This window comes from Passer domesticus, chromosome 15, assembly GCF_036417665.1.
Source record: "Passer domesticus isolate bPasDom1 chromosome 15, bPasDom1.hap1, whole genome shotgun sequence".
NCBI lineage: Eukaryota > Metazoa > Chordata > Aves > Passeriformes > Passeridae > Passer > Passer domesticus.
In genome coordinates this window covers 13,535,236-13,559,814 of record NC_087488.1, presented here as the reverse complement: position 1 = coordinate 13,559,814, position 24,579 = coordinate 13,535,236, and the positions used below count along the sequence as shown (strand labels likewise).

At 42.0% G+C, this 24,579-nt stretch overlaps 1 protein-coding gene and 1 long non-coding RNA gene across 3 annotated transcripts; both read right to left on the bottom strand.

Moving 5' to 3' along the window:
- Positions 1–980: 980 nt before the first annotated feature.
- WIPI2 (WD repeat domain, phosphoinositide interacting 2) lies at positions 981–23,814 on the bottom strand. Of its 2 annotated transcripts, none has more exons than XM_064389769.1 (12): positions 23,552–23,814; positions 14,848–14,930; positions 9,910–10,079; positions 8,644–8,740; positions 7,971–8,068; positions 7,466–7,558; positions 6,608–6,678; positions 5,833–5,940; positions 4,918–5,082; positions 3,777–3,884; positions 2,502–2,632; positions 981–1,696 (listed from the first exon to the last, which is right to left on the bottom strand). In XM_064389769.1, the coding sequence occupies exons 1-12, from the start codon at positions 23,623–23,625 to the stop codon at positions 1,584–1,586; spliced, it is 1,311 nt and encodes a 436-aa protein (XP_064245839.1). In that variant the 5' UTR covers positions 23,626–23,814; the 3' UTR covers positions 981–1,583. The 2 variants fall into 2 exon arrangements, with proteins under 2 accessions (XP_064245839.1, XP_064245840.1); XM_064389770.1 differs by having other exon boundaries at positions 2,535–2,632; positions 23,552–23,813.
- On the bottom strand, positions 18,830–23,531 carry LOC135281156 (uncharacterized). Its single transcript, XR_010347899.1, has 3 exons — positions 22,479–23,531; positions 20,761–20,790; positions 18,830–18,976 (listed from the first exon to the last, which is right to left on the bottom strand). It is a non-coding gene; the product is annotated as an uncharacterized LOC135281156 (long non-coding RNA).
- Positions 23,815–24,579: the final 765 nt, after the last annotated feature.

Here is a 24,579-nt window from a genome sequence, read left to right as displayed (position 1 = left end):
TGCTTGTGGTGGGGAGTTCACACACAGCTGGAGCACTCAGTCTCTGCCCTCCTCTTAAGATCTGCAACTTCTCTGCCTCTCTTTATATTTACTTCCTTGCAAGCAGTCAGTAGAGGGAAAAGAAAGAACCCACATTGCTACACAGAAGGCAAAGCAGGCTCGTTTTGGCAAGGGAAATAACACTCACCAAGTACTTCACTAATCACTTGCTCAATAACTGTTATCCAAGACTTAAGAGAAGGCACATTACAACCCTAAAAATAGTCTGCAGCACTGCTCAGGCTCGGAAAACCCTAGTCAGTGTCAAGGCAGTTAAGGATTTATTCCAAAACTGCCAAAGAAACTACCAGTCCTTGAGTGTATCTGTAAGAGGTACTCTGATGAGAGGGAGAATGGGAAGAAAAAAAAAACCAAAAACCAGAAAGAAAAACATTGTTATGTAGCAGTAGAGAGCCCAGAAGTAAATTAAACTTTCAAAATCATTTATATTTACATCAGAATGTGAAAAAAAAATCAAGAACTTTCACTATTGGAGCAGTATACTCAGCCCCAGACTGAGAAGAAGCAGGAATTGAGAGCCTTCTAGCAGGAAATCTTAAGGCTGTTTATAGAGTGGGGCTGCCAAACTCTACAGGGACCTCCCTCCAGCCTGACAGAATCCTTGCTTTGGATAATTCAAAAAGGTATAAAAAAAGGTTATTGCTACTCTGCCAAGAAAACAGGACAATCTACAGGAAAGAAAGAAAGTGCTCTCCAAGTCTCTTCTCAAAAACCCACAAGCTTATCAACCACCACAGGCTACAGACACCCAAGTACCAAAGGTGTACAGACAAGATTCTCTGACAATCCTTCCCTCATTCTAGCTCTTCTTCCTGCAGCAATTCCTTTCCTTCCCTGTAAAGGCACTTTCTATATTCTATATCCTTACGCAGGGAAACACTTCCAGTTTTCCAACCCAACAAACAGAACAGTCCCACAAATACACAACATTCAGAAGGAATTTTAATTAACAAAATGGTCCAGGAAAGGGAAGGGAGAACCCAAAAAAAACCAGGCCATTGCATTTGAAAGGTTGCATGTCAGTCACTAGGTATGCCTGCAAGCCCATGCACAGGAAACCATTTGGACCTTTGTCAGTGCAGAACCAGTCTCAGCTTCCAGAACCACTTCTCTACTCCTTCCTTATATAGGCTAAATATTATATACATATATAAAAAAAATACAAACTTGAGTTTGTTATAAAGTGGCTTCTCTCTCTCTCTCCCCCTCCTATGCTTGCTTGGCACATGAATGCATGCAAAGCTAAGTAGGCTCTGAGGGCTGCACAAACAGCAGGTTTTGGCAACAAAAAAAAAAAAATAAACACAGCTAAAATAGATAAGCAAGATTAAAAGCCACTGAATTGAAAACCATATATTTTTCCAATTGTATAGAATTAGAACTACAGCTACGACTTAAAACTGTAAGAGTCTGTCATCCTCTCTCCCAACTCATGTCAAAGTTCATAGCAGCATAACACGAGATTCCTCAAGAAATGTCCAGCCAGTGTTCTCTGCTTCAGGAGTGAGTTCACAGGTCCGAGTTCAGTCTGTCCTCAGGATCATGGGGGGATGCTCACTGTCTTCATCCAGTCTAAGGGAGTTGGTTTCATCTTCCAGGCAAGCTCCACCCACAGCACCCAGGTCATCTGTATAGGCTGGAGAGAAAGGAACAAGGAGTTGGGGAATCGGCAGCAACAAACTAAGGCTTAGCTCCAGAGTGAATGAGTGGAGCTGAAGTACCAGGCATTACTTCAAATAGTTTCACTGCCACCCTATGTTTGTTTTTATCATGACTCTGTTTCATGACTGTTTCTCCAAGCCAAGAGCAGTTCATGATCAAAATTAAATCCATTGTGTGTGCAATGCATACTGGAGCTTTGGGCAGGCTGCTGTTTTCAGCCTCCACTGATGCAGTGCAATACAGACATGTGCTGACTGCCCTCCCTTTGCAGCGAGGCACTAATCTGGTGCAAGACATGGCAAAAGCTCCACTGACTTGGAGAGCTGCAGCATTAACCAAGTTCTCCTCCTCTTGATTTATCAGAGCAGTGAATCAGGCTAAAAGGTCGCTGTTCCCATAAAGGAACAATAGCAGCATTTATCAACCTTTTGTAGAAATGTTTTTTTTTTAAAAAGGGAGCAGTGCTATAATTCAGACACTTTGCACGAGGTCTGGGTGCAGAACTGTCTCAAGAACCATGTGGCAAATGCTGAAACTATCACTACAGCCATCAACCACAACTCAAGACAAAATTCTACCCAGAAAGCAGCAGAGACAAGTGGCCCATCTACAGAAAGCTACTGCACACCACGAGTGCTCTTCTCCTACTGCTCACCAAGGCTCCACCTCGCACGCGCGGTTACGCAAAGCTCGGTGCGGACGTGGACCAGCTCACGCAGCCATCTAGAAGGAAGCAACAGGCAGAGGTGCTCCCTGCCCCATCCCCAGCCTCTCCTTACCATGCCTGCTGGGTGAGGAAGGCACATATGTACCTTTAGTCACAGCGGCACTGTACGTCTGCGCTACCAACGGCCGGTCGTGGGATGCAGACTCCAGAATTTCGTTGGCGGGCTCCATGCTGCCATCCAGCCTGCCAGGAAGAGAGGGGTTAGCTGGAGAGGTGATCTGCCTGGCCACAAGACAGCTTGAGCTGGCAGCTACAGCAAAATATTTCATCTGGTGTGTGCAAGAATAACGTGTATTGAAATGCAACAGGAGGAACTTGGTCCCTCTGTTTCAGAGGCACCTGACAACTCAGGTTGAAGACTCATCAGCATCATGTTTGCCTCTGACACACATCAGGAGCTAAATCCTAGTAGCTCATACTAGGAAAAGAAGACTCAAAACAAGACTGCATAATAAAAAAGCCTATTCCAATCAGCAATATTGGAGGTTATCTTGAGCTCTGCAACAAGAGAAGCAGATGCTTCTTACGCAGATACTAGAAAGCCCTCTAGAGAAAGTGTTAGAGCATTTCAAAGATTAACAACTTGGTAAAAGCTTCCCTCTATAAGGCTTCACTTCATCTCTGACCAGAGGTCATGTCTTCAAATGTTCAGAGAAGTGTATGATTTTTGACCATAATTGTAGGTTGACCAAAGCTGCAAACCTGAATTATCATCACGAGTTATTATCTTTAATTCCATGATTGATCAGGTAATTTGAGTGTATTACCCTAGCTTTTCCTGCCAGCCCTTATTGAGAAACTGCATTGTCCTATTTCTCAAGAGCTCTACAGTACTATTACAGAACACCAGCTGCCTGGCCTATATGCAAGGAAGTTTAATAAGGACACCAGCAGAGAGAGAACAGGGATAATTTCATAGGCCAGTTTCCCCTCTGTGAAGTCAGAGTAAGATCTTTCTCATGTTTGTAACCACTTCATTTATTGATGAAGAGGATGGTGTCACACGTTTCAAATTCTTGTTTAAGTAACTCAACTCAAAGTGCCAAGAGGAAACAGGAGCACAGAGAGAACAGCGATTGATCCCTCCCTGCACTGGGACAGGGTTGAGTTTCTGCTGGTAAAGCAGTGCTTGGTGTAGGGGATACCTGGAAAGAAGGCTCAGGGGGATTCTGAAGTTACTCATTCATGTCAGAGATCTGGAAAAAAGATTACTTTGAAGAAATGAGCTGTTCTAAGTCAGACTTTTCCAGAACAGAACTAAGTTTGAGAAGAAACTGGATTTTGAGAGGAAATAAAATACAACAGTTCTCAGCTAACGTGGACTTACTTGTGCTGCTTCATTAATGTGCACTCGCCTCCCTCCTGGGGGTCTAAGTTGTACATGTAGAGATACCCATCAGCAGCTCCCACCAGCAAACGAGGGATCTTCTGGATTCTAGAAAGGTTTAGAGTAGAAGTTATTAAATAACAGATTATTATATAAAAGATTATTAAATAACATAGAAAGCATGCTCTCCTCCCTTCCTGTGATTTAATGGTTAGACTCAATCTCAGAGGGTTTTCCCAACCTAAATGATTCCATGACTTTAAGGCATTATTTTCCACACTTTAGCTCCTGGACCAGGAATGCTGTTAAGTGAGCACTCAGGAAAGAACTGTTTGTAAAAGATTTATAGCATAACCACATTTTGGGGCTAAAAGGATGCCACAGGAATCAAGCAATTACACAAACTCAGTATAACAGATTCAGAAGTTACCATCCTGTTATCAAGCTTTGTGCAACTCCAGAGACAAATATTCTAACGGGAAGGATTTACTTATTTGAGAAATGTTACAAAGCTTAATTATTGCTTAAAGGGTGCTTTGAGATCAGAGGAGTGAGAGTACAGACATTAAGTCAATTTAGCATAAAAACTATAAAACCCCCACAAAGTAAGTTTGCTACTGCTCAGCTTATTACTTTGGTAGCTGTGCCAAATGGGACCTGCCTTTGAGGAAGACAGAATAAAAGATTAGATTTAGTCCTCAAAATTAACTTTAATGAATGCTACGCTGTTTTAGAGACAAGAATTATATGAACTTGCTTTCAAAGACTTCTTTAATGGTTAGGCTGGATTGCCTAATTTTGCAATTCACTAACAACATACACCATCACTCCCCATAGTACTAATGGAAACAAATGCCATAAAAGCCCATGGGTCTGTTCTCAATATTCTTGGTTCAAAATTAAAAGGCATCTTTAAACAACACTTAGAAATGGGCTATTCCTATCCATATATATCCAAATATTATGCCCTTTCCTCCTTCTCTCACAGGACTGAGAGGTGTTAGCTCTGCCACGTTGCTCTTAAACTGGAATGACCACAGGTGACCACTGCTGTGCTGCAGATAAAGCTGTGTTTTCCAGTGGCAGCCTCTCCAGAACCCAAACCCAGGGTGGGCAGTGCAGGCTCCCCTCCTGTACTCACGTGGCAAGTGCACAGATGTTTTTGTGCCCACAGAAGGGCAGACGGACTGTAGCAAAGGCTCTACCCTGGTTGAACATCTCTGTTACTTGAGAGGGCAGATAGCTTGTGGAGGCCATCAGCACTTTTCCAAAGTAACCTGTCCAGGTTGTAGGCTCTTCCTGAGGTCTGCAAGTCAGAAGAGAAAAGTGACCCACTTTGCCTTCACCTTTGAGAGAAAAGTGTGTAAACACTTGAAAAGATTTTATTTTAAAAGATATTAAGCAGCTGCCTCTCTTCAGAAATAACTAATACCCTTGAGAATTCTAACACACTTCATTTATACTACAGGACAAAATGTGTCCTCCAATACCCTCAGCCTGTTATTTAAGCATGTTTGATTGTAAACTGATACTTCTGTATATAAGACTGCATTTTATAACATTCATTATACAAGAGCAGAATCTACTGGAAAGCAGTATGTTTCAGGATTTTATTAATCTGTTTATCACTAAGCAAATCATTGTTTCCAACAACTTCCACTGAAATGAAATTAAGACTGTCCTCTCAAATCATAAATAGGAACATTTTACAACTTGGTGTCTTTCAATGCAGGTGGAAGGCATTGCTGATACAGCTCTTCCCATATGGATGTCAGAGGAGGTGAAACAAATGTAACTGAAAATGTTAGAACTGCTCCACACTCCCCTGTGAAGGATGGCCAAGTTCTCCTTGGCAGAAAAACACCTTTTCTACTCAGTGGGAGAACAGTACACAGCTCAGCTGCAGTTGCTGATTCATAAGTGACTTCTTATGCCCTTTACTTTACAGTAGAAGTTCAAAAGAAGTCTGTCCACACTTTTGAGAACTCATTCTGTTGAGTACAGTCAACTTTTAATCCTTTTCCTTGAAAAAATCTAAGGCACCTTTGAAACCTACTTTTCTTTCACAGTCTCAAGTTTGAAGATATGCACCGTCTCCGTGTTACTGGATGCAGACAGAAACATGCCATCCATGCTGAAAGCCAATGAACAGATGCTCACACACCTGGGAAAAAAGAAAAAAGGGAAGAAAAACAAGGAAGTCAAACTATTTGGCTTAGTTAAGAAGATTTCTAAAGCCACCACTGCTTTGCAAGTAACAAAAAACACTCTTCAATAATTAGCAGTCTGAATTCTCTGATCATTTCTTGAAGCTATTCAAGCATAAGACTAATGATGTTCAGCTCTGTTGTTTACCAGATATGGGATCAATTAGTAACAATGTGAACTCAGCCTTAGCCTGTATAAAGCACAGCAGCACCACAGAGTTACTGCTGCCACAAACCACACCACCACTGCACAATGGCTATCACTGGCCACAGCATTAGAAGGATTTAGAAGAGAGTGAAGTAAGAATATTAGATGTACTGCTTCTAATTTCCATAAGAATACAATATATCCTACAAAAGGTGACCCACTTTAAACAAGTTCCCTCACTAATAAATTTTAAAAGGCAAGAGGGAGTACAATTCTGACAGGATTGATTTATAGAATAGTCAAGTCCAAAGGAAGGAAATTGGAAAACATTCAAGCTGAAACTGTTATAAGCCTACATGCAGGGATGAATGAAGATGAAACAGGCAAAGAAATCAGGATGCCAGCTCAATTGCTGAACATACTGGAAATCAACCATAAGGAATGAGCATCAGGTAATTAACCCAGCTGAACTTTACCTCTTCACTCCCCTTCGGAATTCAAAGAGTTTCTGTCCCTCTGGAATGGAAAACACTCTTATTACTGTCCCCTGTAAAGGAAAAACATAAATAGATAATTTTTCATTTCAGGTTCATTCATTGTGTACTAGGTTTAGTGAGCACAACTAGAAGCAGCAAACCACTTTGCTGTTAACTCATTGCTGTGGTGCAGCCCAGACACTACATGAAGTATTTATGGAGTCTGTTTGTAGGATGTGTTTGAAGAGTACAGAAACAAGAGGTGGGAGCTACTAATGCAGAGAACAAGCTGTGCATCAAAACCAGCCCTTCTTATCATACTTGATCAGGAAAACCAGCACACTAGACAAGTACCACGAGTGCAATCACTTGGATGTCTTTGTGCTTTTATCAGGTGCAATCAGTTATACCTTTATAGTCTAAGCTTATTACTCAAAGAGCAGAGGCTTCAGACTCTCTAATTTACACACATTACATGAACAATTTGTCATCACATGCCAAAGACCAGCAAGGCACTCCTCTCTCTCTGGATTTTAACTGTCTTGTTTCCATTAGGAAGACAGCATTAAAACAAGACAACTAATTTCTATTAAGTATCCTGCACTAAAGGGAGAAACACTCAGAGGACTGCCCTAATTACAGCCAGATTAAAATGTTTTATTTAAATAACCTTATTATCCAACATTTCACAGCATGGAAATTGTGTCAAATATCATTAACAGATCTTAACTTAGATTTCCCATTTTAACTGTAAGCCATCTTTTCTGGCACTTGCACATGGAACTGTGCACACTTAAAATACTTAATGACAAATTTGATTTTTATCACTGTTAGCAAGGCAATCAAAAGCTCTCTTACCTTTTCTGAGGCTGTGGCAAGTTTAGTACCACTTGCATCAAATGCCAAAGCAGCCAAGGGACTATCATGAGCTGGGATCATATTGGCAGCTCTCTGCAGTGAATCAATAAAACAGAACCTTAGAACAGTACAGGTTAAAAGCTGCATGTGACAGCATATTTAAGCACATTCAAGGCAAATATGGTTCTTAATTTCTGGACAACAGCTTCAATATTTTTTTCAGTAACTAAGTACATAAAATTATCACTGAAGCATACACATAGAGAATACAAGCAGCAGGAAGACAATTCAAATAGAAATTACTTGGTTCCACCCATTTGCCCAATTCTACTCAACCAAATCCAGTATCAGCACTTGTATTTTCTTTGCTGACATTCTGTGAAGCAAGAGATGCTGCAAAGTGTTGCACACAAACCTAAGTGTCCAGTAATTCCTCTCTGAGCAAGTTAAGGAATTTTCAAAACCTGCATCTTTAGAGGTGGAAACAGCATTCAAAGATTCTTACCAGATTGATGGTGTCAAAGACTTGTACTTCTCCAATAGTTGCACTTCCTGGATAGGCAAGGTAGCAATTATCATTGTTTATTGATAAAGCACACAACCCTAGAAGAGATGCAGAAACAGGATTAGAAACAGGAAAATTCCAAGACTTTTGCAGTAAAACTTTCTGATTCTGTGCTTGAATGTCACAAAAATAATTCAAATTATCAACAGAAGTAGAAACAAAGATGAGTAATCTCAGAGTCAACCTGCAATATATGCAACTATTTAGCATAAGTTTGTTTACAATAAAACAGAAAAGGAATAATACCAGTAGAGTTACAATAACTGATTAAACAGCAGAACTTCCCATGTCTGCCATGATTCCTAAAGCATTAACCTGACAAAGTCTTTAACTATACCAAGTGCTGTCAAAATCCAGCTTTTATCTCTCCTGTTTTTTCCTAACATTTCATCACATCCACTCCAGGAGACCAAATAACTGGGAAGATGCACTTTAGGGCAGAGTCTGCTACTTGCTCTCAGCTGGATCTAACATGTAGGCTTTCAGACAACACTCATATTTGTTATTGTATTTGAAAGCAGAATTAACAGCACCACAGTTCCCTGTAGAGATCCTCACACACTGACACAGAAGGCACTTTGCAGAGTTCTGCTGATTCCACCATCACATTTACCTGCAGGATTGGGAGGTGTCTCCCTGATTGTATGTAATACCTTCATGTCTCTTATGTTGTGTATATAAAGAGACTCTTCCAGACATACTATCAGCCTCTAGAAAAGGGAAAGAGGACAAAATGGTGATGTGGAAATGGACTACATATGGATCTATCAATCCTAAAAGAATTCCATCCCAAAATGCAGCAGGTACCCTCCAACAGAGAAGAGGTGGTACCCACCTGATGGGGAGAAGTAAAAGTCTGACAGAAGATACACAAGATCCAGCTCTTGACACAAACACTGCACCCCCCTTCTCCCAACGTCACCAGTGCAAACTGAAAACGTTCCCATTACTAGTTTAAGTCAGCAAGCCAGAAACCTTCACTTAATTCTTATTCTGTACCAATTTACACGTGGAAATAATGGAAATTACTTTCTGTTTTTGCTAAACAGAGAAAACAGACAAGACTTTGTAACCATTCATAAAGCCTGTAACTTAGCCATAATCATTTGTGAAATGTCTTTTTTTAAAACCTTTAAGTTCTTCATCATCTCATTTACTTTGTAGACTACATGTGGATGACTAACTAGACATTACTCATTTTACACTAACTCCCTGTGCCAGAAATCAAATTAGCCACTCTTTCTCTCGTGACTTTAAACAGGAAACCTCTCCTCCCACACTCATTTTTTGGGGGCAAAGTCAGACATTAAGGTTTTCTCCTCCAGATGCCATTCTCTCTAGTTTGAATGAACTGGTTAAAGACAGAGAAGTCTGTACTTGCTGAAGAGCCTACTAATGATTTAGTCATACAGCAAACTATGCTTCTAAGTGCTTAAAAAATTCACCAGTTGCGTGATGTTTTTTAGATTTTATTTTTTGAGATGAATTCATCAAGCAGCACTCACAACCATAACAATTTAACAGATAACTTTAAATTTTGGCCTGAAGACAAAATGCCAGTCTTACATACTTTCACATTTAGGATGAAAGGATGATTCACACTGGGAGGGACCTCAGCAGGTCTCTAGTCCAATCTCCTGCTCAAAGCATGCCTGGCTTAACTCAGGGTATTTCCCCAACTAAATACATAAACACAGAACCAAAAATACTTAACCAAATACAAGTACTGAGATGCCATACAGAAGCTACACCTGGAAAAGTACTACTAAATTTCAGAATTCTGTCATTAAAGAAAGAGACCTCAAACAGCAGAAGAAGTGTCAGAATGAGATCCACAACCCCTTTCCCACATTTCCACCTAGGTAAAACCACTACTCACCTGTCTATTGAGTTTGACAGCCAAGATGGTGTTGGAGTAACTGTAGTTGCAAATCTCTGTCCCCTTCTTAAAGTGACAAACTTTCAGCTTGCGTGGAGCTTTAAGGCTAACAATGGCCACCAGACTACTGGAGAAGAGCCTCTCCACAATGCACACATCTTCTGTGTCAGCTGAGCAATCACAGAACGAGGGAAAAACACAGAGGGACATTTCAGGGAAGAAGAATGATGCATATCAACAGGAAATATTGTCTAAGAAAATCATAGATCAGTCTACGTAAAAATACAGTTTAACACCACAAACATTCTGCCATGACAGCTCAGAGTAAAGGTGGGGCATGGGATAAGCTTTTAAAGCAGAAAATCTACACAGTGAGTGATGACTTCCAAAGATTTCCTCCCCACTTCCCACAGTTTACATTTCTGAACAGCATCTACTCCCCATACCCAGAATCCAACAGAAAAAATCCCAATGCTACAAACCCCAGAAAAATCATCAAATTCCAGCATTTTACAATCTTCTTTTATCTCTGCAGAAATTTAGGAAAGCAAACATTTTTGGGCTTTTTTTGTGCGTGTGTCTGGGTTTTGTTTTTAAAGCTGTATTATGCTTGAAAGGGTTTCTGATGACCCAAACCCCTGCCATTTCCATTTACCCTTCTATGAAGAGAGAAAGGTTACAGTATCAGAGAAGCTGGTGAAACTCATTTGCCACAAGACTGCTGCATTCACCAATTAGCATTTCCACACATCCCATCTTTTACCTGACAAGCCCAAAGAGCAATTTGTGCAGGAATCACTGATGCCCAGCATTCATGCAGAGCCATAAAACATCAGATTTGCCAAATGTTCCTACTATGGGAGCACTGAAAGCAAAGGAGGAACACAAATCCCTGCGTGAGGAGTCCAGGATCTCTGGCAAAGATGATTTTCAGAGCATTTGGTCATAGCACAGCACTGGACCATGCTGGCAGGAGGCCAAGGCCCACCACCAGTTATCCTGGCACCTGTGCCTCCCCCTCCATCCCATAAAGCTCCTCTCCAAAACCCCAGGAACACAGTGCAGTATGCAGGAACACTGAACACAGCACCCCAGGAACACAGTGCACACAGTTTTGGGGCAGTGAGAAGCTGGAGAGAGTTTTACCAGGCTCTGCAGCTCTTTCACAGCCACTGGCTACACCTGCCCTTTCATTACAGAACCCAATCAAGACGAGTGACTTGAGCCTTTGGCCTTGATCCATCAGAACAAATTTTTCAGGAGTCAGCTTCTGGATTAGCTCAATGCTTAACACATTCCAAACCATAAAACTGCCAGTAAAAAAAAAAAAAACAAAAAAAAAAAAACCAACCCAAAAGAGCTTGTTTCTGAAGGCTTCTGTTTTGGCCAAGAGCAACATTAAGTAATTAATTTGCACTGTTCCCATCAGCAGTGACAGAAACTCCATAAAAAAAGTTCTGTTCAACATTCTCAGTATATGACACTGCCATCAGTGTGGGACACGTCTGCTTTCAAAGTGCTTTTTCTGGGCAGTTATTTCAAGAAAATGAACACAAAATATTTAATGTCCTACATTTTTTTGAGAGAAACAGCCTACTTATGAAAAAAGAGCAGGTTTACACTCTGCATTTTCAGTACTCCATGCTACATAATTGACTTTTATCTACATCTTGTATTTAATATGGTACTTTTCCAGAGAAGACATAACAGCTCACAGAGGCTTTGAAAATTCAATTTTCTCATGCAATGGGGATAATGCATTTTAGTAATTACTTTGTTTTCAAAGAATTGTTCTCCATTTTTCTGATACTACACAAAACACATGAAAAAGAAATACAAAAATCTGCTTCAATGAATGTATGCAGAGACTTTGAAATGCAGAGGTCCATGTTCCTTGAATCAGAGTAGCTACATAAAGGACTCTCAAATATTTTTAGAGGATGGGTTATCAGCTTTCCATCTAAGCCTGGAGTCCTTCAAAATAGTGACATCCTTTTATGAGAGTCAGAAGACCAGCACTCAGAGACCCAAACCCCAGAGACTGCTCCCAGCCCCAGGGCAAGCACAGCTTCTTTCCCCATCCAGGGACAAGTGTGCAGACACAGCTTCTGGGAATTGTCACCCTCCCAGGCAGGCAGGAGAACGGCTATTTCAGCAGGGATTCATATGGAAGCAGTGCTGTCCTGTGCTGCACTGATGGGAAGGGTGGGCAGCAGGGGAGGCACACAGGGAAGAGCACTATCAACAACTAAGCCACCAGACAGAAGAAACAATTTTCAATGAGCAGAATGCCTCAAAGGTATTGATAATCCTTCAGTCACACCACGCAAAGACTATAATACAGACAGTTACCTTTAAAGAAAGGCTTTGTGATGGGCATTTAATTAAATTCACTTTAAAATACAGGATGCACCTCTGCTCCTTTGTCTTCCTTTAACAGGAAGAAGAGATAAAATCTCTTCACAGCTGCCAAGTAATTTATGCTTCCCAACAGCAACTATTCAAGAGGGTACCAGGCTACACTGCCCATCCTGTGCTCAGCTGACCTGAATTAATCATATGTTTAGCAGAATAAAGCCCTATAGCAATGCTGCTACTCAGGTTTGGTTTTTTTTTCTATTAGTATAATCTCCTTTACACTACACAACTGAGCATTGCCAGAAACTCAGATTCAAAACAGAGTAAGAACAAAAAGAACTGCAAAACAAATTAAGTATCAGCAGCGAGGGGAGAACAAGCAAACACATAACAAGATTAGTTTCATAAACACAAGCATGTAGCATCACAGACAAGAGCTGGTTAGAGCTGGCTAGATTATGATCAGCTGTGCCTTTATTCCATTTTTAATCCAAGAACATGAAGCATGTTAGAAGCATTCATTAAGCCTTAAAGCACCCTCCAATCTAATGCTTGTTTTTACAGTGGGATCAACTGCACAGGGAGTCAGGAGATTTGCTGTCACAGGAGAAGTCAGTAATGGGAGCAGCCAAATCTCCCATCTTTTTCTGTATTTCTCTCAAACACAAGTCAGCTGAGGCATATTCTGCAGTTTAGTTTAAACACCTACACAAGAGCTGGCAGATCAATCTTCCAGAGGAGAAGGAGGGGTCCTTAACAGTGCTCACTCAACACCAGAAGTCTTTAGACCCACTTAAACTAAATTGGGAAGTGGGAGGGACCATGTTTGGGAGGCCTCAAGACACCTTTCCTTGAGGAAAGGAGGTACCCAATGCACAGGAAGCCCTTCACCCTCATATGAAGTTTTAACAGGCATGGTTTGCAAGTCCAAGACTGAAAATTATTTGACTCACACAAAGAAAATGGAGGCCTCTCAATATTTCTATCTGCTCTGAGCCAAGAGTGTCTGGCTTCCACGGGCCGAACCACTGGATTTTTTGTAGTCAGAGGACAAAGATTAATGGACTCACACTCATAGAGGGGAAATTCAGGTTCAGTATATGGAAGAAATTCTTCCCCGTCAGGGTGGGGAGGCCCTGGCATAGCTTGCCCAGAGAAGCTGTGGCTGCCCCTGGATCCCTGGAAGTGTCCAAGGCCAGGTTGGACGGGGCTTGGAGCAACCTGGGATAGGGGAACTGGATCATCTGTAAGGTCCTTTCCAACCCAAAACATTCTACTAAATGTTACCTCACTTAACACTCAGAAAACTTAAAATATCCAAGAGTTTAAGTCAATACAAGCATCCCAGAACAGTCTGAAGACAAGACTGGAATCAGTAGGTTGAAATTCCAACTCCAGCTGCTTTTATCGCTTTATTGCAAGATGTTGAACAAGGCACTTTACCCAATCTGTGTTTTTCTCTCAAGGACTACTCAGAAGATGCAGTCCTGCCCAGTGCAGCCAACCTCTCAGAATATTTTTCAGTGTCTTGTGTAACAGGGAATCATCTTCACTGAGTCTCCTGGGGTGACACCAGGCCAGGCACTGGAAGTGCCTGGCATACTGCAGAGGTCAGGTACATAAACTCCATGGCAGAAAATGGAATCCAAGCCACTTATTAACCAGTACAACCAGACCATGACTCAAATAGGAAGATGTAGCTACAACACAATTTAATCCGACCACAGGTGCCTAATTTGAACCTCCCAATTACTTCTCTCCATTGACTGTGTACAGAAGCAGGCTGTCATCCCAGGTAATGGGTGATCTGAATCACACCCCATTTCCAAACTTAACGTGCCACAGGGTCAGGTCACTCTGGGAATGGAGTCTGAGGCAGCTCTGTCATGGGATCCCACTGTAAATGCTGACATCACAACAGTTGGTACCACCTGCTCACATGGAGTTTACAAGAAAGCAAGGATACTCATGCATAGCACTCATAGCTGACTTATTAGCATCTCAAAAAAGGGAAGTCTGTGAACTGCTGACAGAACAGGGAATACCACTTCTCTCCCAGGCCTCCCTCCATTTCACCTCAGATCATACTCAGCTGTGATCACCATTGAGAAGTTATGGGAATATGAGTTATTCACCCTTTTAGATGAGCAAGTCTGCAGCTATCATGTTAAAGAATAATTTTCTAACAGAAAGTATTAGGATAAAAAATAATTAAGGCTAGAGGTATATTAGTGCTTCCATGTTCCAAAAGCCAGTATAAAGACCCAAAAGACTCTCACATGAGTAAATTATTACTTTTATACTCAGCTGCTATGTAACCTGGCTGGACATTATTAGAAAAGCAGAGTTCTCATAGCTACTACCAAATTCCATACCATACCAGCTAAATTTAAATACAGAACACTGATTCATAGTTCTACCCTTCCTGCAATTACTGTATTTGTGTGATATTTACACTTAAGGTTTCTTTTATGCCAATTTCAAACAACCTGTGAAGAAATGAAACATTTCTTATTTTTCCCACATTAAGCGAACTAAGGGGATTAAAACAAAAGAAAAAAAAAAGAAAAAGATACTCACTGCATTCATAGATCTGCTCTAATTTGTCCACAGAAGAAAGAGAGAAGAATTTGTAGCCTGATTTACTGCCAACAGCAAGGGACCTGCAAAAGAACCAAGCCAGTCAGGAACATCACCTCCATCAGCTGTGATTACCCTTGGAGAGATTCTTACCCAGTTCTAAACCTCCAGCTGGGTTAGCTCAGTAAGGAAAGTCATAAAAAGTTTCAAAAGTCCAAAAAAGCCATAACAGACACAGACAGCTTCCTCAATTCTGAACAGACCAAACAGCTTCAGAATTACAGAATTTGGGTGTGGAATTCTGCTTCACATTTATGAAATGAGAGTTCACAGCCTAAGTAAACCTACTGCCCAATTCTCACCGGTGATTTCTTCACACAGCTAAAAGCTTTGGTGTGGAGGGAAGATGATGACTTGAATAATGTAATGCAAACCAATTACATCATTGCCTCATCATTAGAGGTGACCTCCAGGACCTTTTAAACTGGGCTGTCTGGGGATTTTTGTTCTTTACAGTGTAACCGTCCCCAAGCATCCCAGAAGAGTTTTCATATTAAAAAAAAAAAAGTAATTAAAGACTGCCAACTCTAATTTTCTCTGGCTTTACGTGATGATGTTCTAGCACCCCCACTGTCAGCTCTCAGTCTTACAAATGCTCATACTGAATCTTTGATCAGAGGCACCCTCTAAAAAGTGCTAGGGACTGATGTTAAACAGATTGAACAATAGCTGAACATGAAAAAACTGACTAAAACCCCTTCTTTCCTCCATTACTCAATTTTCACACTTAGCTCACAGACCATTTAATTGCTTTTCCAGACAGAGTCAAAGGCAGGTCTTAAATTTTAAGCTAGAAAAACCTTTAGCCTGTCTTGCAGGTCTTTACACATCAAGGCAGCAGACAATGGCTCATTCTTGTTTCCCCTCCCCATCTGGAGGACGATTTTATGCCACAGATAAAGAAAATTAACAGTCAATACAGTTTTACAGAAGTGCATTAGTATGCTTATAGTTCATATATTCCTTACTGCCAAGAGACATGAAGGAAAATTCCAATAAAATACATTTTGATACCCTAAATTGTGGCAAGTCATTCAACACAGGGCTCCAATCCAAGCGTGCCAGTCAGCCTGCCAAAAATGCCTTTTTGAACCCAGCAAGATGATTCTCTACAGTTCAGCTGTACTAACAATTAATACTGCATTTGGAATACAATGAGGATTCCTAGATTTCATGTTCTTTCTGTATTTTCACTTCTGGCTCCAAAGTGAGTATTTTTTACATTTCAGCATACCCAGAAAATTAAAAATTGCTCCTCTGAAATTAAGCTACAAAATCAACTTCTGTAGGATGGTATGACCTTCTCTTCTAGAAGAAAATACAACTGGCACAATCTGGTTAGGAAATAATGTTTGAGAAGGTTTAAACCTTCAAATTAAAACATGAACCATGCAAGAGATTCAATTCCACAGATTCATAACCAAGATATTAAAAATGCATATTAGGCTTAAAGATAGAGAAGCAATCATAAAACAAAATTTTGTTGCTGCTCCTCTAAGTCACCCCAGAAATAGTGAATTTAATTTTCCTTCAGACAAAATCAGTACGTTCAGCAGTCTCCATCTGATTAATCAAAGACACTTCAGTGGTTTTGCTCAACTACTTTTGTACAACTCAACAAAAACTCACATTAAGTGAAAAACCCCTGAAACTCTAATTTGGTAAAACAAAGCAATGAGTCAGCTTTTCTTATATCATCTACTGTTTTCCTCAAAAGAAAGTTTAGCAAAGAATGGCATTAAAACTGTCCCTTTGCAAAGGTAAACAAGCACTCCACAGAGTTAAAAATAAGCGGAGTCACAAGACTCCTTGCAATATAAACAATCCACAAAACACACAGGATGATTTCCTCACAGAGAACCCCACCAGCACCTATTTGTATTTCTAGGCAGAACTGATTCCTGAATTGTACTTACAGCTTTAAATACAGAACACTGCTGAATCACTGTTTTACTGACAGGATCTCTGAAAGCAGCAGGAAGCTCATTTTTCTTGTCCTATGACTATACCTCATTCAAATGAGCTGCAGACAATGGCAAACATGAATTGTGTACATGATAAAAATCATTAGACTGAGTAGAACCCAAAATGCAGCAGCACAGAATGGACCTTTCCATCCATGACAACTGCTTTTTGTTATTTATTTCAGGATCGAGGTGATGAAGTCAAATTATTTGTTTACACAGAGCAGTTCAAGTCAAGATAATTAAACCCATTTCAGTGTACAGGTGTAACTGCAAAATAACCCCTTTTTCTTCTGGAACAGCAGTCTTGCTTTTGGAGGGTTTGCTTTGTTGGCTTGGTTTTTTTTAAAATGTATTCTTAAATTACTTCTTATGAAACTACTGGAAAAAGGCTTTTTATATGTAATAAGAACCCACTGGGCTGAATTATACCAGCATAATCACAGTGATTTAAATCTCCCATCTTCCCCTGTACTGATATTACACTTAAGCCCTTAAGACACCCACAGCCATCTAAATGGCCAAATCCACAAAACAAGGACCTAGCCAGAATTACCTCACCTCTGCAAAAATGTGCAAGCATATGGGGAAGAAATATGATCAATAAGCCATTCAGCCCTTGCTCAGATAGACAGTGGCCAACAAGAAGCTGCTGTGGTTTATCAGAAGCTCCTTTTACAGCATAGGTGTTATGCTTTATAACCACTGATTTTCAGAAGCTCTTGAGAGACTGAAATTGAAAATAAAATAAATATTCTCTAAAATGGCTTTTTTTTTCCTAACATTATGCTATGCACATGTGGGTTTTAGCTCTATTATGTGCAGCCTCTATTACACATTTTAGACTGTGGACTGTGAGCTATTTCATTGTGAAGGTTGTCTCCTCAGTACAAAATTATCAATATAGCCATGATTTATGGAACTGTGTTTATCCACTTTTTGCAGAGATAATGCTGCAGACTGATCCAATACTACATAAATCTTGATAGTATTTTCAAGAGTGGCTACCATAAATAATTAAAACTATCCTCATCAAGCAAACAGTGCTGGGAGATTTCACACATTCATTGGGAGATGCTGACACTCGCTCTAAGTGCACTCACCTAAAGTGGGAAATCAGCTGCTTCAGTCTCTCTGGCTCTTTAGGAACAAGTTTTTTCAGCTGGGTTAGAATCCTAAGGTTTTCTTTTGTTTCTTTAATATACATATAGAAGGAAGAAAACCAGTTTTTCCCTTTCCATATCACAGAGGGCCTTAACTATTAATCAGAAATATTCTACATTAATCAGAAAGTTCCTAACAAGGGCAGCTCTCTCAAAGATTAAATCAATTGCAGCTGCAGCATAAACATGACTCTAAAAGTCATTACTGCTTTAAATAACTGGTTAATTAAGCCTACTTTCATTATGATACAGTCTCATTATACTAATGTTCCATCTCATTTCAAAACCAATGTAAATTTCCACAGACAAAACATTTTGGCTTATGATGAGGAGAGGGAAAATAATAACAACAATAATAATGAAAGAAAAATCAATGAAGACATAAGAATTGCTAAGGAATTACTAAGGAAATGTACCTTGCTTTATTTTCCCCTCCAAAATATCTGCTGTAACATCTCATGGACATGTCGTAATATCAAAGGTCATGATTTTGGAAAAGAGATACAGAACTTCATATATTCAATGTTTTTGTCAGCAACATTCTGACAACCCACAGGAGATTTTCCCATTATTCTTGTATTAAAAGAAAACTCAAATCTGCTACAGCAAAAGGAGACCAGGCCTGCTCATCACTTCACACACAGGCTGGGACAACAGAAAATCCACAATCCAAATAAATATCACTGTTCTTGGGCCAAATCCCCATCCAAATGGTCACACACTGAGAACTGCTCCTCTGACCAGCCCCCCTCAGCTGCTGTGCCCTCTGCAACAACAGCAAGAAACACAACATACGGTTGTCTCTCTCAGCTATCCTCCCTGAGTGTAGGAGCTACGGGACCGCTCTGTCCTTCCTTTTTTGGGTCTGTGTTTAGCCTTAAAGTCTCCTTGGAATAGAGAGCTCTCCTGTCCTCAAGGATCACGGGTGAAGGACACCTGAACCTAGGAGAAACAAAGGCAGAGGAGTGAATGCTCAGCACCTAACCCTTGTTCCTCCCACCACAAGCAGTTTACTACAGAGATCCAAACATCACAGATTGAGGGAATGAGAATACAACTCCTGGGACACAAAGCATGCCAGGTGCATACAGGGACAGCAGCATTTGCTCACAATGTAGAATGAAATTGATTTATTTGGGAAATAAAGGGCAGAATTAAATTGGAAAGAAGAAATATATGTAGTGACACATGTCATAGAAATCATTGCCAGTAAGGCACACCAGTGCTTTCCTCAGAAGTGCAAACAGAAGGTTTTCTCTTCCCCTTTCATCAGGAGTCTGCTTTCAAAACTGCAGTGACTACTTTGTTTCCAAACGCTGTCACCCAATTACTTATTTTTAAAAAAGATGACTAAAACTTCTCTATTCTGCTCACTTGCATTATTTCACAAGCAAACTGTTTGGTGGGGTTATTTTTGTGGGTGGGGGAAAGTGGGTGCAAATTGAATCTGAACATCATTTGTAAGCACTTCCAAAGAATACCCGTGCAACAGTTTAAATATTGAAAGTTTTACCTGTTACATAGACACATACAGGCTTTGGGATCTTGAAGTTCTGCTTTGCTTAAAAAGTCACAAACTTCTAATCCATTAGCATTTCTCTGATGAGACCTAAAGCTTCTATGAGTCTGTGAGGTGTTTAATTTTTCATAAACTTATCTATGCTCAGTTTTAGCAGATCTCCCAGAAGTAACACAAACTGCACTTGGGTTTTTCTCCCCAAGTATCCACTGTTAAAGATTTCCAGCTGTAAAACCCTCCCAGCACTGAGGCCACCCACAAGCTCCCAGTGCCTGGTTTTGCTGGGACACCCGAATTCCGATGGTTGCTCCACTTTGATCTGCAAGCTGGAGCTTCTGCCTCTCAATCAGGGAATGCCAGTCATGCCAAGTTGTGCAATGATTGATTCACTGGGGAAAAGGGCTCAGTCCAAAACAAGCACACTAACATCTTCTGAAAATACCCTTCTCTGGGTTTTTACTTAATGAAAACATTATATCAAAGAGAAGCCACAAACCAACCGCTTCTGCTGCATTATAGGTGAAGTGTTTTCAGGCAGAGTTCCAGCCCCAGCCAGTAATTCAAAACTCTCATGTAAATAAAGCTTAGGGCAATGTGGGATAAACAGGCAAGACAACACTTGCAATCATGCAGATACTATTCCAAGAGACAATGCCACTACACACTGCATCCATGAATGATTATGAGCCAAGTCTGGGAAAACCAAGAGACCAAAAGCAGGAGAGAGGATATCTGCTTCAGCCACCAGGGATTGCAACAACTGGGAAAAGCAACACAACTTGTGTGATGACAACATTCTTCTAACTACCAGCAATCCAATTTCCCAACACTGAGAGCCACCGTGAAGCTCAGCTTCCTACAGGAGAGAGTACCTAATTAGCAAATCTTCGTAAAACAAAGAAAAGTTAGCTTGATCCTTTTCAGCAGCAACAAGCCCCATCTTCTCCTAACAGAAGGAACTGCCTCTGCTGTGCAGGTAAGCAAGACAGTTAAGCCTGAGTGGAACTGGCACCTTATTAGGGTGAAGGTAAAAGCTTTAAATGCAGTAACAACAATGAGCCCATGTCATTTATTTTCCAGTTTTGTCTGTCAGCAATTTTTCTAATTACTGAAGCACCTTAAAGCATGGTGTGAGCTCTACTGACTGGGCAGACATAAACAAAGCTTGTCTTTCATATACTGCCTGAAAGGATATACATTTGTTTACCTTGCCTGTCTGGAGAAGGGCTCCAGTTACCTGTAAAAGTTGAAAACAGGTGAGCTTTCTGAGCATGGGAAAGTGCAAGTCATTCTTAATAAGTTTTTTTCAGCTCTTCTCACCTGCTAAACTGTGATCTCCTAGATATATAGACTATATAGTACATATATTCTATATAGTGTGTGTATATATATAAATAAATATATATAATATATATGGTATATATACTATAGTATATAGAATATGTAGTGCATGTATTCTATATACTATATATATAGAATATATTTATAGTATACTATAAACTCAGTTGCCTTCTTGTTTCTCCACTCAAGCAATAAACTAGGAGAGATCATGGGTGGGAAACAGCAAAAAAATTAAATAAAGTCGTTTAGAGAATGCACACAACCACTAAATTCTACTCAGTTTAGGAACTTGGATGCAACTTGGTTGTTTGGGCCACTTAGCACATCAGACAAGTGTTTCACTCACAAGCTGTCACAAAGGCAAGACTGCTGTTATATTTACTACTTTTCTTGGGAGTTTTATTTAAGACACTGTTAGTAAGAAGAGATTATTCCACATCATCAACCACCTCATTTTATCTCAAATTAAGTGGCCTTCTAAATTAATTTTAGAATTTGGAGACAAAAATATGAACAGAAGCCTTTTGATATTTCTGTCATTTCTACATCAGATACTTGAATTCACAAATATTCAAAAATGACATAAAAGATTTACTAACCCAAAACATGGAATTGCAAAGATCTATGGGCAGGACTGCCTCACATAAAAGATAAATCAGCAAAATTCTCATCAGCTAATCTCAAGGTGATTTGCATATAAATAATATTTTAAAAAAATATAATTTGCCATAATGGATATTAGAATACCAAACACACAAAAAACCAAACCCAAACAAGCAGCTATCAAAGAACATTTTTTGGTCATTTACAAAAATGAAATGGGAAAAGTAGTGCAGCAGCACACCCAACTGAGGAATAAAGTCATTAGCCAGGTGTCCCTTTTCTCTCCCTATAAACTCCAGGTTATAAAGGAATCACCTTTAAGCTCCTTGAGGAAAGATTTCAAGGTGTACATGCCAAACCCTAGGTAAGCTTTTGTTGTATTTGTTTTCTTGTTATTTCTGTCTTGGTTTTGTTCTCAAGCCAACCTGCAACTCTTGTTCAAATAAAGTGGGTTTTCCTGGTCACAGCTCAGTGATCTTTAGGTACATAAAGGTCTCCACAAAGCTAAGGTGCAACTGAAAATGCAGAGGTGCCACACTGGAGAACAGAGCTGAACCTCAAAAACTTATATATGACCTTCACAAACTGCAGAAGGAACAGGTGACAAATCCCCCAGTTATTATGACTTGGGTTTTTTTCCCAGTAATAGGCAAAAAATGAATGGTAGCTGAGCCAAACTTGGGAATGTTTTATAAGGACAGGGACAGAGTGGGCTCTATATGGCACCCACAGAAAAAATGTAAAAAGAGTTGCAAAGTCTTTGGCTTGAATCAATATAGGGATAATGATTTACTCACAAATACACAGAGCACTGCTGCTCCCCCCAACATTCACCACAACTTATTTACTGCCAGAGTCTCCTGCCTCAAACCCACCCAGCCCCAAGTGCTCATCTCTTCACCCCCAACAAAGCCCACAAAAGCAGAGTCTCTCCTGCTGTGGTGTCACTGTGTTGGCAGCCAGCAGAAATCACCTCCTCACCTCCACAACTCCCATATGCTACAGGACCTGCTGAGGGCAGGCACAGCTCTCCCTCCTGAGGACAAGATATTGTTGCTTGCAGAAAGAACAAGTCGTTAAAAAAACAAAACCCTCCACCACACACGTGGGCTACACTTTGCGATGCCAACCTGAGATCATTTCCTCTTACTCACTTCCTAAAACAAAACCCCTTTCTCGAGTACAGGCTCTTTCAGTTCTTACTCCCTCCCCAGTTTCACCTCTCAGGTATTGAAGGCAATCAAATCCTTCTTTAAATGAACTTCAGTGCTCCAATCCCAGCTAACAGGAAGCTCCTAAATTAAAAATACTGCTTTATAATACCCCACATAAAAACTAACATGCACTAATTGATCTAAATGTGCTGCAATGATTAAGTAATTTGTGAGACGTGCAGCTGGGGCCATCCCAAGCCCTAGGAAGTGCAGTTTCAAGGATCAGAGGAAGGCCTCTTTTCTAAATCAAAACCAAAAGTAACACGGGCTCATAAAACCACCTCCAAGCCTAAGTCTCACTGCTTCAACAGAGCAGGTGGCAATAAAATAACTGTATGAAAAGACAGCTAGGAGGAACTTTTGGATGAAGTCTTGGAGGACTTGGGGCTTCACATCAGGCGCTCCTAGGGCTGAACATCAGCAGGGAGCAGAGGAGCGCTCCGTCCGTCCCCTTCCCAGGACAGCGAGCGATGTCCCCAAGCATCCAAATTCCCCGGGCCGGGAGCGGCCACCTCGGCGAGCCGCGTGTCCCCGCGGCCTGTCTGTGTGCCCGCGCTCCCCACGGAGCCGGAGGGCACCGGGGGCTGCCCCCGGCCCTTCTCCCTGCGGGGGGACCCCGGCCCCGCTCCAGCGCCGAGGCCGCGGCACGGAGCGGCTCCAGCGGCGCGCCCCGCACGGGGAAGGGGCGGCACCGGCGAGACCCCAGCACGCCCCGCCCGCTGCCAGGCCGGCTCGGGGCTCCCGAGACCGGCTCGGGGCCCCCCAGGCCCGCTCGGGCCCCCCCGGCTGCTGCCGCTCCCGGGCCGGGCCCCTCAGCCCGCCCCCCTCAGCCTCCCTTACGTGTTGTCCTGGTTGAAGTTGGCGAAGAGCAGATGGCCGCTACCGGCGTCGCCGCTCTGCCCGGCCAAGTTCATGGCGGGACAGCCCTCGCCGCCCCCGTCCGGCGGGGGGAGGACGAGGAAACACCTCGGGAAGGCTGCGCCCCTCAGCCGCGGCCGCCGCGGCCGCCCCGACCCCGCCGCATCCCCGCCGGGCCCTTGTTTACGCGGCGGGCGGCGGAGCGGCCCCGCGCCTGCGCCCTCCCGGCCGCCGTACGGCCGGCGCGCCTGCGCGCGGGCGGCGGCGCGGAGCGGGTGGCGTTGCGAAGCTAAGCAGGGTCCGGCGCGGGCGGCGGTGGATGGGAGACGCGGAGTTCAGTGCGGATCCCCGCGGTGTCCCCGATGTGTCCCCGCGGTGTCCCCGCTGTCCCCGGGCTCGGCGCGGCCACCGCGGGGCTGTCACCGAGGCCCCGCGGTCACGCCCCGCGCTCTGCCCGCCCGCCCGTGCCTCTGCAGTTCCGCTTGGTGCCGCGGGATGTCCCCGAGGCTCAGCGGATGAGCGGGCTGGGGCTCCGGGCTTGGGGAAACGGGAAAAAAAAAGGAAAGCTGGGGCTGTTGGGGCTCTCAGTGTCTGGAGGGGGTCTTGGTCAGGATTTGTAGGAGTAGGGAAAGGAGGAATGGGTTCACATTGGAAGGGAAATAGATACACAGAGGAGTTCTTTACTGGGATGGTGGAGAGATGCTGGAACAGGTTGTGGATGCCCTCCCAGCCCTGGCAGTGTCCAAAGCTGGGCTGAACTGAGCATCCTGGTCTAGTGGATAACACAAATTGCAGGGGGAAAAAAGGATACAAAAACCAAACAAAGCCAAAATCACAAAAAAAAAAAAAAAAAAAAAAAAACACGACCAAAAGAAAAAAACCCCAAAAAAACAAAAACCAAAACCAAACAAACCAAACCCCAAAACAACAACAAAAAACAAAAGAAACAAAAAACCCCAAAAACCGAAAAACCACCCAAAAAACCCAAACCCACAAAATCCCCCTCCCCC